Source organism: Euprymna scolopes, chromosome 6 (genome assembly GCF_053919585.1).
Source record: "Euprymna scolopes isolate OS-2025 chromosome 6, ASM5391958v1, whole genome shotgun sequence".
NCBI lineage: Eukaryota > Metazoa > Mollusca > Cephalopoda > Sepiida > Sepiolidae > Euprymna > Euprymna scolopes.
Genome location: NC_136487.1, coordinates 7,969,871 through 7,981,987, shown reverse-complemented (window position 1 = coordinate 7,981,987; position 12,117 = coordinate 7,969,871). Strand labels below are relative to the sequence as shown.

Genomic DNA, 12,117 nt, shown 5'->3' with positions numbered 1-12,117 from the left:
GGGGAGAAAATGGAATAAAAATGTATTTAGAGAAATACAGGGTTCATTACTTTCCAAAGATATCCGATAGGCACCCAACACGGCATAGTTGATTTTATAGTCTGCGATGGTATCTCTTAGAATAATTACGCACTGTGTTTTATGTAAGCATTTCCTCATAAAAAGATCTTTTAAAAATATTGTCTGGATTTCAAGTAATTTGACATATGGATAGATATGACGTTTGATACGAAATTGGCCTTAAAAAAAAAAAAAGTCTATCATTATAGAAGTGACTTAAAAATTAGTGCATCAATCAGAAAAAAATATGGCGCAATTATAAATACTTTAATTAAAAAGAGGAGACATTATATGTGTTGCATTAGCACTGCGTGATCAACAACATCAATTAATGAAAATAGATACCGAGTTTATTTATTTACAACGAGTAAAAAATATTTATACATTTTTAGTCACGTGCAAGCGACTCTATAAGTCACTCCGTCGGTCTGTCGGTTTGTCGGTCGGTCGGTCGGTCTGTCGGTCTGTCCGTAACACTTTTGTGCTTGGCCTTTTTGGTTAAGATCAAAGGTCTGTTGTTAATAGATGCTGTTCTTAACCTTTTTAAGCTTTTTCTTGGCAGGTATTGTGGTAAATGTTGCCAGTCAAGAGTAAAGTCGCCTAAGACCCCATTTTCACTGTAGCAACAAAGATCCTGCAACACTCCCCCACCCAGATCTTAAAGGGCCTTGTGCCTAAATTTGTTTAGTAAATTTGAATTTTGCTTTTAATTTATTTTAATTTTACATTGAATTATTTTGATTGTAATTTTCATTTTCACGAAATAAATTATATATCAAGATCAAAGTGTAGTATCTGTTCCGGCAGATACTGCAAGCAAAGACCATATGTGGGGGAAACCCCACATATAAGACCTTGGTCCATGTAGGGGCAACCCTTCATACCAATCGTCACCATCTAGCTCCCCTACTCCACGGGGAGTTGGTCCCCATTTCCCCTTCACTCCTCACATTAAAAATCGGCCTTGTGCCTAATTTGCTCGGTGGGTGAGCAAATAAATACCCTTTTTCTTGGCCTTTTGGCCAAGATCAAATTGTAGTATCTGTTCCGGCAGATACTGCAAGCAAAGACCATATGTGGGGAAAACCCCACATATAAGACCTTGGTCCATGTAGGGGCAACCCTTCATACCAATTGTCACTATCCAACTTTCGTACTCCCCGGGGAGTTGGTCCCCATTTCCCCCTAACTCCTCACTTTAAAAATCGGCATTGTGCATAATTTGCTTGGTGGGGGAACAAATAAATACCCTTTTTCTTGGCCTTTTGATACTGCAAGCAAAGACCATATGTGGGGGCAATCTCACATATAAGACTTTGGTCAATGTAGGGGGAACCCTTCATACCAATTGTCACTATCTAGCTCCCCTACTCCCCGGGGAGTAGGTCCCGATTCCCCCTTCACTCCTCACATTAAAAATCGGCCTTGTGTCTAATTTGCTCGGTGAGGAAGCAAATAAATACCAACCCCACATATAAGACCTTGGTCAATGTAGGGGCAACCCTTCATACCAATTGTCACCATCCAGCTCCCCTACTCCCCGGGGAGTTGGTCCCCATTTCTCCTTCACTCCTCACATTAAAAATCGGCGTTGTGCCTAATTTGCTCGGTGGGGAAGCAAATAAATACCCTTTTCTTGGCCTTTTGGCCAAGATCAAAATGTAGTATCTGTTCCGGCAGATACTGCAAGCAAAGACCATATGTGGGGGCGACCCCGCACATAAGACCTTGGTCAATGAAGGGGCAACCCTTCATACCAATTGTCACTATCCAGCTCCCCTACTCCACGGGGAGTTGGTCCCCATTTCCCCTTCACTCCTCACATTAAAATCGGCCTTGTGCCTAATTTGCTCAGTGAGGGAGCAAATAAATACCTCAAAGTGTAGTATCTGTTATTACTACATACTGTACTTATGTTTGTAACTTTGTGATATAAATGGGGGGTCACCTTTCTGTATTAATTTAATGTAAAATCATCACCTACTTTACAACCAGTCAGTCTCAAAGCCATTCAAGTTATTCTTCAGATCATTCAAGTTGGTTTTGAAGGATTCCAGTTATTTTTTAAGCATTCAAGCCATTCTTAAGTTCATTAAAGTCATTCTAAGTCATTTACATTTTAATTATTAAATCATTTCAGCCCATTTTTCGGTCATTTTAGTTTATCTTTAAGAATTTCATGTCAATCCTACATTCACGCATTCATTCATTACACAAGAGCACGCGACTAATGGCTATCGGTCTTGTTTATACATACAGTACTTTTTGGTGGAATATGTATAAGACCAATGTGTGTGTTACGTACGTGATTTCTGCGATCGTGTGTTAATTCAGATTAACATTATTTTTTAATTTGTTACAGAGTTAATTCAGGGATTGCAGAGTTCCTTCGTTCATTATTGTAAAGTTTAGCTCACTCTGTAAGGCTGTATCAGTACGCAGCAGTTCGTTTTATTGCCTGACTGTACCGACATGCAGAAGTTCAAGTGTAATATGAACAAACATTTCACTGCCCAACTCTCTACATAGTATCTCTGCAAATCCGGTCCCAAATAGTATCCCTTTACGACTTAGTAACCTATTCCTTGTTTAGGGTGAATAAACAGTAGAAAAAAAAAGAATTTGAATATCGTTTGGTTCATAAATCTTTTTGTGGATAAATTTGGCCTTATTAACGATGTTTGGATGTCTTTTTCTTCAACTTTGTATCGTCTCTTCGTGAATTTATTCACGTCTCGATTTCGTATTACTTATCAATAATCTAATAATTATCGTTTTAATCTGCCATGCAAACGCTTCATCTAAGCTTTCTTTAAATGAATCGTCACAGTGTTTTTTTTTTGTTCCTGTCGTTACTTAGCAAATATTTGCTTAATTTCGACTCTATTTTAAATTGATATTCTGTTCAAAATTAACTTATTTCTTTCCCCATGAGGGAAAAATTATTTTTCTGTAAACAATTGAATTTTTATAGTAAAAGAAGAAAAAAGAAATACACACAGTTGCTTAAATGCAAATTGTGGTTCGCTTTCAATTCTATAAATATATTCGGTTCTATTCGAAAGCACTATTTAAAGCAAGCTGCCAATAATTTTTTTGGATGGAAGGCCACGAATAAATCGTCACAGCTATTTATTCTTAGTATCTGTAGTTCATGTCTTTACTTAAACTTATATCTTTAGAAACTGTCACAGTAAAGTAATTTTTCTTTTTACTTATCAAATATTGTTTAATTTCTACTGTAGTTTATTGATATTCTGTTTAAAATTATTTGTTTCCTTCTTTGATGTGATGTGAACCTTTATGGTTTTCTAGTCAGCCTTTAAGAAGGTTGACTGGGAAATCATCAAGGATCACATCAAACATGCCCCATGTAGTAGTATATTTTCTCTTCCTATGGAAGAGTACGCAGATAAGTCTACTGAATGGTTTAAAGCAACAATAAAAGTACATATTCTCACACGGAAGTTTTATAACAAATGCCACTCTCTTCAACTTTTGAAACGGCCATTTCTCAAAGGCAAAGGCAACATATATTCCGTTGATTTATCCAACATAATTCAGTGCAAATACAAAAATATATAAAAGGTAGAAATAGTTGTAAGAGTGAAATAGCTGCAGCCAGCAGAAAGCATTTCGATATCAGCAGCAAACGCATTGAGTCGCAGAAATTAGGAACTCGCGATCTGCAAAATTTATAACAGTGTAGTAAACAATGGGCAATAAAAAAATTCCTTCCGACGACCATTAAGTTATTTGCACAGCAACAAAGAAGGCTAGCGTGGTTGACCGACAGTTTGCCTCCAACTTCACTTTAGACCCAAGAAATAACTTCATCCCAAGTTTTTCTTTGCGGACAGAAGCCACTCGATTATCTGAAAATAAACCCTTCTCATGTGCGTGATATCTTAAATACTAGACACCTTACAAACTTGTGGGTCGGATCCCTGTTATACTATTAAAAATACTCCGCTGAGGTTGTTGCGTTCTTTCCAAACTTTTCAACAAATGTTTTACCGAATTTTGTTTTTCTGATTGTTGAAAAATTGGTTTCTATGCTCAAGGCATAACAGTGTCCCTACGACACGAACACACCGTCATGTATACGAAATAAATATTTTTACTGATTGTAAAGGAAAACCACATATGGACGATTACGGCTTGTGAACTCACAAGCACAACTCCACACACCTACGTCACAGGTCGGTGTAAAAGTTTATGCCGTTTTATAGAAAAAAAGTTTTAAACTTCCATCGTAATAATGCTCGTCCTTACATACCAAAGATTTCCTAGGAAAATTTGATTGGCAAGTCTTGACCCATCCCGCATATTCTCCTGAGATAGCTTCCTCGTGTTTCCACTTATTTCGACGATTACAAAACCATTCAGATGACCAAGAGAAGATTTAAAATGAGTTAGATTCATATTTCACAGCAAAAACTGAAGAATTTTACAAGGGGGACATTTATAAGTTCGTTGAGAGAACAGCAATAGTTATTGTTATGAAGAAAGGTTTTAAAAACATACATTCTCAAGATGAAATTTTAAATCGGCAAATTTTTCTACCAGCCTAATATTATATCGAAGGTAAAATGTCGGACTGACCTCGTTTGAAAATCCTGTAGTTCTGTATTAATAGCCTCGATGTTGAGATCCGCCCACAGAATATCCTGATAGCCATTTACAGAGTCAATGACGTTATTGTAGAGTCCGTAGAGTTTCTGTAAAAGTTTCAACTCTTTATTGATCTGTAGCAGCTGCTGGTACTGAGTGACGGGCAGGCCAAACAGTTCTTCACCGCGCGTGTATGTGACGTACTTACGAAACAGATTGTCGAAATTGTTCTGAAATAGGATTAATCGATCCGATGCGTCCCGTGGATCGATACCTGGTACCATTGGGCCAGACTGAAAAATATCACAAAAATATGATATAATATGCACAGTTAGGGATTACTAGAGATTAATAAAGACCAGTATTTAATGTACAAATTTAACGATATTTAATCATCAATTTCGCATACGTTACTCATTTCAAGTAAACGATAATATTTTTTCCTCATTTTTACAGGAGAAAAATCTATGTATTATTATTTCATGTAACCACATGAAATCTTATGAGGAGATATTATATTTTACGTATCGGTTTTCAGTATTTACTTCAAACTTAAATTAAATCTTCGTATAGTTGCTGCGAAAATTAGATACGATAATAAAGGTACATAATAACAATATACTAAATGAGAAAAAGTAGAGAAAAAAATTATAAACTAAATGCATAAAAGTGACCAATATATCAACATTAAAAATTAACACTAAGAAGAAAAAAACTATAACTACTACAAATAGTAATAACTTAGATAGAAATAAGATTGGTTGGTTAGTTGGTTGGTTGGTTGTTTTTGTTTTACGGCATATCAACCCTTTTCAAGTTATTTAATGCCGAATCCAAAGACTTTAAAGAAAAATGTTAATAAAATAGTTGTTGTTTTCAAGTCGGTTTCTATTTAACCCATAGTTGAGACCCTAACAGGTACTACCACTCCGGGTCAGAGTGGACCTGGGAGTAATGGCAATTAAAACGTGGGTTCACACTCCCCAAAGCCCACAAGCTGGGGCCTCACCACTCGATATAGTTTAAGGTCATATCCAGAACCAGATAGAAATAAGAAAAGAAATAATGAAAAAAAAAGTTGTAACAAGAATTCGTACATTCTGTCTATAACAAAATAAATACCAAACCGCAATATCTGAAGAAATTATAAATTTCAAGCAGTCTTACGTAGGAATAACCTCTTCAGAGTTTAAAATCAGATTTTACGATCCTAAAAGCATATTAAATTGCAAAAACAAAAAACGCAGAATAAAACAGTATTAGCGGCGCCTTACTGGTGGTTCAAAGAAAGTGGGCATTTGTCAATAGTCGAGAGGAAAATAATATGACAGGTCGGTACAGGTAGAAATTTAAACGATCATTGTAGATTATGTCAAATAAGTAATTTAAAATTCTAAACTTTAAGAACTGCCAAATGATATTAAACTGTATGAATGAAGTAGCAAACAACTGTATATACAGAAGAAACTATACTTTAGGATTTAATTACATATAAAATAATAATAATAATAATAATAATAATAATAATAATAATAATAATAATATTAATAATAAAGGTACTTTTAAGCATATGTTGAGATAATATCAATTAGCAATTCAACGCATTCACAAAGAAAATGGTGCATCACTCAATAATAAACAGAACAATAGAACAAGAATGTGTAATCAGCCAAACCTTTGTTTAAGTGAAGCCCGGACATTGGTCAATGAAAATTTTAATCGCGGACGGGAATAAACATGGATCTGATTGATTGGTTAGTTAAACTAACCAGCACCTGAATATATAAAATACTAGGTAACACGACTTCCGTGTATTGTAGTCTGACAATTCAATATCGGGATGAAACACAAAAGATTCCGTTTAGCTTAATTGCCATATATTTTCATAATTTACTATATATATATATATATATATATATATAAATATATACGTATGTATGTATGCATTAGCGAAATAATAAATGGTCGGATGAAGTTGAAACCCAATTACAGGAGACTAAACCAGGCCTTTTATTTTTAAGTGAAACTGGCATTGGACAGGCTATTTCCCTAGAAGAGTTCGCAATTAAAGGATACTCTAACTTAACTTCTAAATCTGACCCCCAAGATCGCCATGGGCATGGAATTTGTGCCTATATTAGGAATAACTTTCCATGTGGTAGGGACATCTCGCGGGAAGATCCTAACTTACCCTATATGTGCTTCCGGGTTGCTTTAGCTCACACTACGGCATTTATATTTACTCTCTATCGCCCCCATAATAGCGGAGTTACTATCTTTCAAAGCATATCTAAGAAAATTGACCAAGTCTTATCTGCTTATCCTTCAGCTAACATTCACGTATGTGGTGACTTCAATGTTCACAACGTCGAATGGTTGACCCACTCTAACAAGACCGATGATGAGGGAAGGTTCTGTCATGATTTCTCCATTGCCTATGACCTCACTCAGATTGTTCAGGAACCCACCCGTGTGCCCGACAATGATGGCCAGTATGCGAGCCTACTAGATCTTTTTCTCACAACTTGCCCTGAACTATGTTCAGTTTCTGTTCTGTCGCCTCTTGGCTCTTCCGACCACTCTGTTGTATCAGTTAAGATAAAAATGAAATGTAATAAGTCCCCAGACGTACCTCTCCATCGTACAGTATATCGATACACTAAGGCTGACTGGGATAGCTTCCGTACATTTATATCTGATCTACCTCTGCATTCCATGTTTAAAAAGGATGTGTCCTCTATAGTATTAGACCTGACGGAATGGTTAATTGTAGGTATTGACCGTTTCATACCCTCGAAAAAGTTTCAGCAAAAACCTAACAGCCAGCCATGGTTCTCTCCAGAATGTGCTGCTGCCATTGCGCACAGAAATCACTTTTTCCACTGTTTCCAACGTAATAGATGTATGAATACTAAAGCCGCTTTCAGGACTGCCAGCAACCATTGTAAGAAAGTAATAAAGAATGCAAGAGAGTTGTATGCTCAATCTGTTAAGTCCAAAGTAGCTGAGCAGCGGCTTGGTTCCCACCAGTTTTGGCAAATAGCAAACAGAATCATGAATAGAAGCGTGTGCTCCATCCCAACTATTATCAATGGACCTGAGGTAATCTCGTCAGCATCAGACAACGCCAAACTCTTTGTCAAGAACTTTGCAGCTAATTCTACCCTTTGCGATCAAGGCTGCCAACCCCCAATATTTCCTCCTGTATCAGAAAACACGCTATGTGATATACGTATATCTGTACGTGATGTTGCCAAGCTAATCAAAAAACCTTGATTCCAGTAAAGCAACTGGCCCTGACGGTATTCCAATTATAGTACTCAAAAGACTTCAACCTGAACTAGCGCCCATACTTACAAAACTGTTTAAACGTTGTCTTAAGGAGAATAGTTTCCCATCTCCCTGGAAAATTTCATCAGTATGCCCTGTATTTAAGAATTCAGGTGATCGCTCATCCCCCTCTAAGTACAGGCCAATAAGTCTCCTGTGCGTCATGAGTAAGTTGCTGGAATCTGTGTTAAATACAGAAGTAATCAACCATCTCAACAAAAATAACCTTCTTAGTGACACTCAATATGGTTTCCGTTCTGCTAGATCTACAGCAGATGTGCTTACAGTTATATCTCATAGGATTAGCAAATCTCTCGACGGAGGCAACCTTTCTAGGGCAATTGCTCTTGACATATCTAAGGCCTTTGATAGGGTATGGCATAAAGGTTTACTTCATAAGATCTCTAGCTATGGTATTGCTGGAAATGTCTTCTCAATTATTAACTCATTTCTTTCTGATAGGTTCATAAGAGTAGTAGTTGAGGGGCAAAAATCAGAAGCTCACAGTATTAATGCCGGTGTCCCCCAGGGGTCCATCCTGGGCCCAACTCTTTTCCTGATCTACATTAATGATCTTCCAAATCACATCCTTACATCATTTGTAGACATTCTATGCCGACAACACTACCATTTATTGTAGCACATCTAAGACAGTAAATGACCAAGTTCTCTCCAATTCTCTCTTCTCTGATCTTGAGCACGTAGTACAATGGGGTAAAGAATGGCTGGTTATTTTAATGCATCTAAAACCAAGCTTCTCTCTTTACATCATCAACATTCTGATCCACATCTGACATCAATTGAAATGAATGGCTCTCGTCTTCAGGAGGCCTCAAGTTTTGACAAACTTCTTGGCTTGACCATTACTCCTGATCTTAAATGGAACACGTACTTCAAATCTGTTGCCAAGGCTACTAGAAAAATGGTGGGATCTTTCTATCGATCCGGTAGATATCTCACTGCTGATGCTATTCTCTATCTATATAAGAGCCAGGTACGTCCAAAGATGGAGTACTGTTGCCACATCTGGGCAGGAGCTGCTAGAAAGGACTTGGCCTGCCTTGATAGAGTTCAAAATAGACTTCGTAGCCTCTTCCTTGCAACTTCTATCTCACATAAGAGATGTTGCGAGTTTGTCTCTGATGTATCGCTATTTTCATGGAAAGTGTTCGAATGAGCTTCAATCTATGGTCCCCCCTCGCCAAACTTTCACAAGAAACACTCGTCTAGCTGTAAACACTATCAATAATTCCCCCCACTCTTTATCTGTGCCTAAACCTAAACGTAGATTCCATGAACAAAGCTTTTTTTCTTAGAACTGCACGCCTGTGGAATTGTCTTCCGTTTTCCTGCTTTCCGGCTGACTACAATATGGTTGTCTTCAAGTCTAACTTAAATAAGTTCTTGATGAGCCGTTCCATATAAGTTATCAACTTTACCAAATTTTCATTACTAATGATTACTATAATGTCCAATTTCTACTGTACACTCTTTAACCCTTATCCTTGAGTGGCCTCTTGGCCTTGATAATGTGGTGATGCCTATGTAAAAAAAAAAAAAAAAAATTCCCATATTTAGGGGAATCGATAAACTAACAGCAAGTTCGATAACTCCTTACATTCAATCTATTTCCATGATCAGACATTTTCTTTCTTTTCTTTCTTCTTTTTATAATGATCTATACGTTTTTCAGTCCTTTTTCTGTTAATAACTTTTCAGTTTGAGATGTTTTCTTTTTTCTTAATTTTTTGTTTTACTTCCCAAATTGAAACGTTATCTATATATATAAAAGCGAAAATGTTTGTGTGTTTGTGTGTGTGTGTGTGTGCGTTTGCGTGTATGTCCGCAGGAGGGTTTTTTCTTCGGTCTTCTCGGGGGAGGGAAGGGGTCGCTCCTTCTTCAAACTTTTTATATCACGTCTAAATGATAATATCTAAGAGATAACAATGTGGGTCGCCTGTCTATTTAATTTGCCCGACTTTGAAAAGCTAAATATTCCACATTTTTCGATCGCCGTGTATGGATTCGGCTTTTTCGTATAATAACCCCCCCCCCCAAAAAAAAATGCCCCGCAGTAAATAAAATACTGCCCCGCAGTGAAAGTTGACCTCATTAAGTCATCAAGTACGGGCACCTGCCAATTCTTAATACTTAAATAAATTCAAACATCTTTCCGTTACTACGTTTTTTTTTCACACTTTATTTTCCAACTTCATCTCAAGGCTTCGGGTTCGATCCTTCCTACTTACCTACCAAAACTTTTTAACTCCCCCCCCGACACAAACACCCGGCAACGATTCTTTTGTTTTGATTTACCCAAAAAACACACACACCTCCAAACACCCGGGCAACGCCGGGTACCCCCGCTAGTTTTATATAAATATGAACATTAATGCGATCACTGGCGAAACATAATTGTTCTCGTCATTTTTGACAGAGTGTGTACACTTGCAATTGAAAATAGTAAATGCATTTTAAAAGAAGTAGTGTTAATGCTAACCGATTTCGGTCCTCGCTTATTAGAGTAAAGCATCGAGATTTCGTAGGATTTTTTATTATAAAAATATTATTACCATTTTCATCTCACTCTTTAAACTTTTCTGATGATAAATTTTTTATTTCTTGATAATAAGTCAAAGATAAAATTATGTCCAAAAAATAAGCATATTTTTAAAGAACTAAAATCTATTTTAGTAGAAATTTCATGCAACCATAATTTAAAGGTTTTTATTTTATTTTATATATTTTTTATATTACTATTGGATCTCTTGAACTTTTTGAAACCAGAACTCCATCACTTTACCCGAAATCCAATGTAAAATGTTTTATATTTTTACTTTTCAAGTAAAAATATAAAAGAAAGTAAAACGTTCCATTAGCTTTTCGTCGACTTCTGAGGCGAATTTTAATCCTAATTTATTTCTGTAATCCCCCAATAGAAGAAATGGAGAAAACTAATTTCGTCAAACAAATAATATTTATCAGCTAACATTCATGTAAAACATTCATCTTAAACATTCATGATAAACAGTAATAGCCCTCTCAAATTGGCTATTTAAACGGCGAAGATGATATTTGTGCTGCTGAAACTAACGAAAATGAAAATTATATTGGTATATGAGTAGCACGTTTGGAAAATATCAGGATTTGGTGAAGTTGTCCAAGAACTGAATAGTATTTCAGGTGGAAGTATAAAAAAAAAAATAGCGCCATGTAAATAGAGCCCCCAGTCGGAAGAGGGAAACTGAAACGAAACGCATTTAATTTAAAATTCAAGGTACCTTCAATAAGTTTCCAGACTATTTTGTACAGGCATTTAAAATTGTTGTCGACTCTTGAAAATTCTGTATGTTATTGCTATAAATCTTATGAGATGACTAATTTTTATGATTTCGGGTTCAAATGAACAGCTACAGCAAGAATGGGAATACATCATACTAAAGCCTGATTGCCACAGCTGGTGAATGTAAAAAATGCAATCTGAACGTGGGATCACTTTAGGAGAACGATATGCAATAAAAGCCTGTTTTCAACTTGAAAAAATGTCACAGAAATGTATGGAATGCTTCTGAACTATCTTGCATAAATTGAGCATTGGGGGGGGGCAAAAGAGATTCAAGGAAGGAAGACAGTCTGTGAGGAATGGTAAGAGGTGTGTGGGGAGTAAGGAAGTCAGAACATTTGAGTTGATTGGCCAAATAAAGAAGTTAATTTTTAAGAACCGTTGTGTGTCTATAGAGACAATACGTGCGCAGTTTGATGTATGAACTGTACACAAACTTATTCGCGAGGAACTGAAGATGATGAAAATTTGCGCGAATGCACCAATCCACAACTCCATCCTGGTCACAGATTATTTGGCCAAAATGGGCATTAAGATAGTTCCTCACCCTCCCTATAGTACAGACCTTGCTCCCTGTGACTTTTGGTTATTTCCTAAGCTGGAGAAAGAAGTTTAGAGACTCTCGTTATGAGACAGTTTAGAGACGAAAGAAACTGTAAAGAGAGTCATTGAAACGCTCACACAAGAAGACTTTCATGGGACCTTCCAGAAGTTGTTGGAACGGTACAATAAGTGCACTACAACTGGAGGAGATTACTTTGAAGGGAACT

At 36.6% G+C, this 12,117-nt stretch overlaps 1 protein-coding gene across 1 annotated transcript in view; it reads right to left on the bottom strand.

Annotated features, from left to right (window-relative positions):
• Positions 1–12,117, bottom strand: part of LOC145277487 (dynein axonemal heavy chain 5-like) — a 690,378-nt gene that overhangs the window by 308,956 nt on the left and 369,305 nt on the right. Inside the window, exon 22 of the mRNA XM_080128869.1 lies at positions 4,666–4,967. Within this exon, the coding sequence (XP_079984995.1) occupies positions 4,666–4,967 (302 nt within the window). The remainder of the gene's footprint in view (positions 1–4,665; positions 4,968–12,117) is intronic.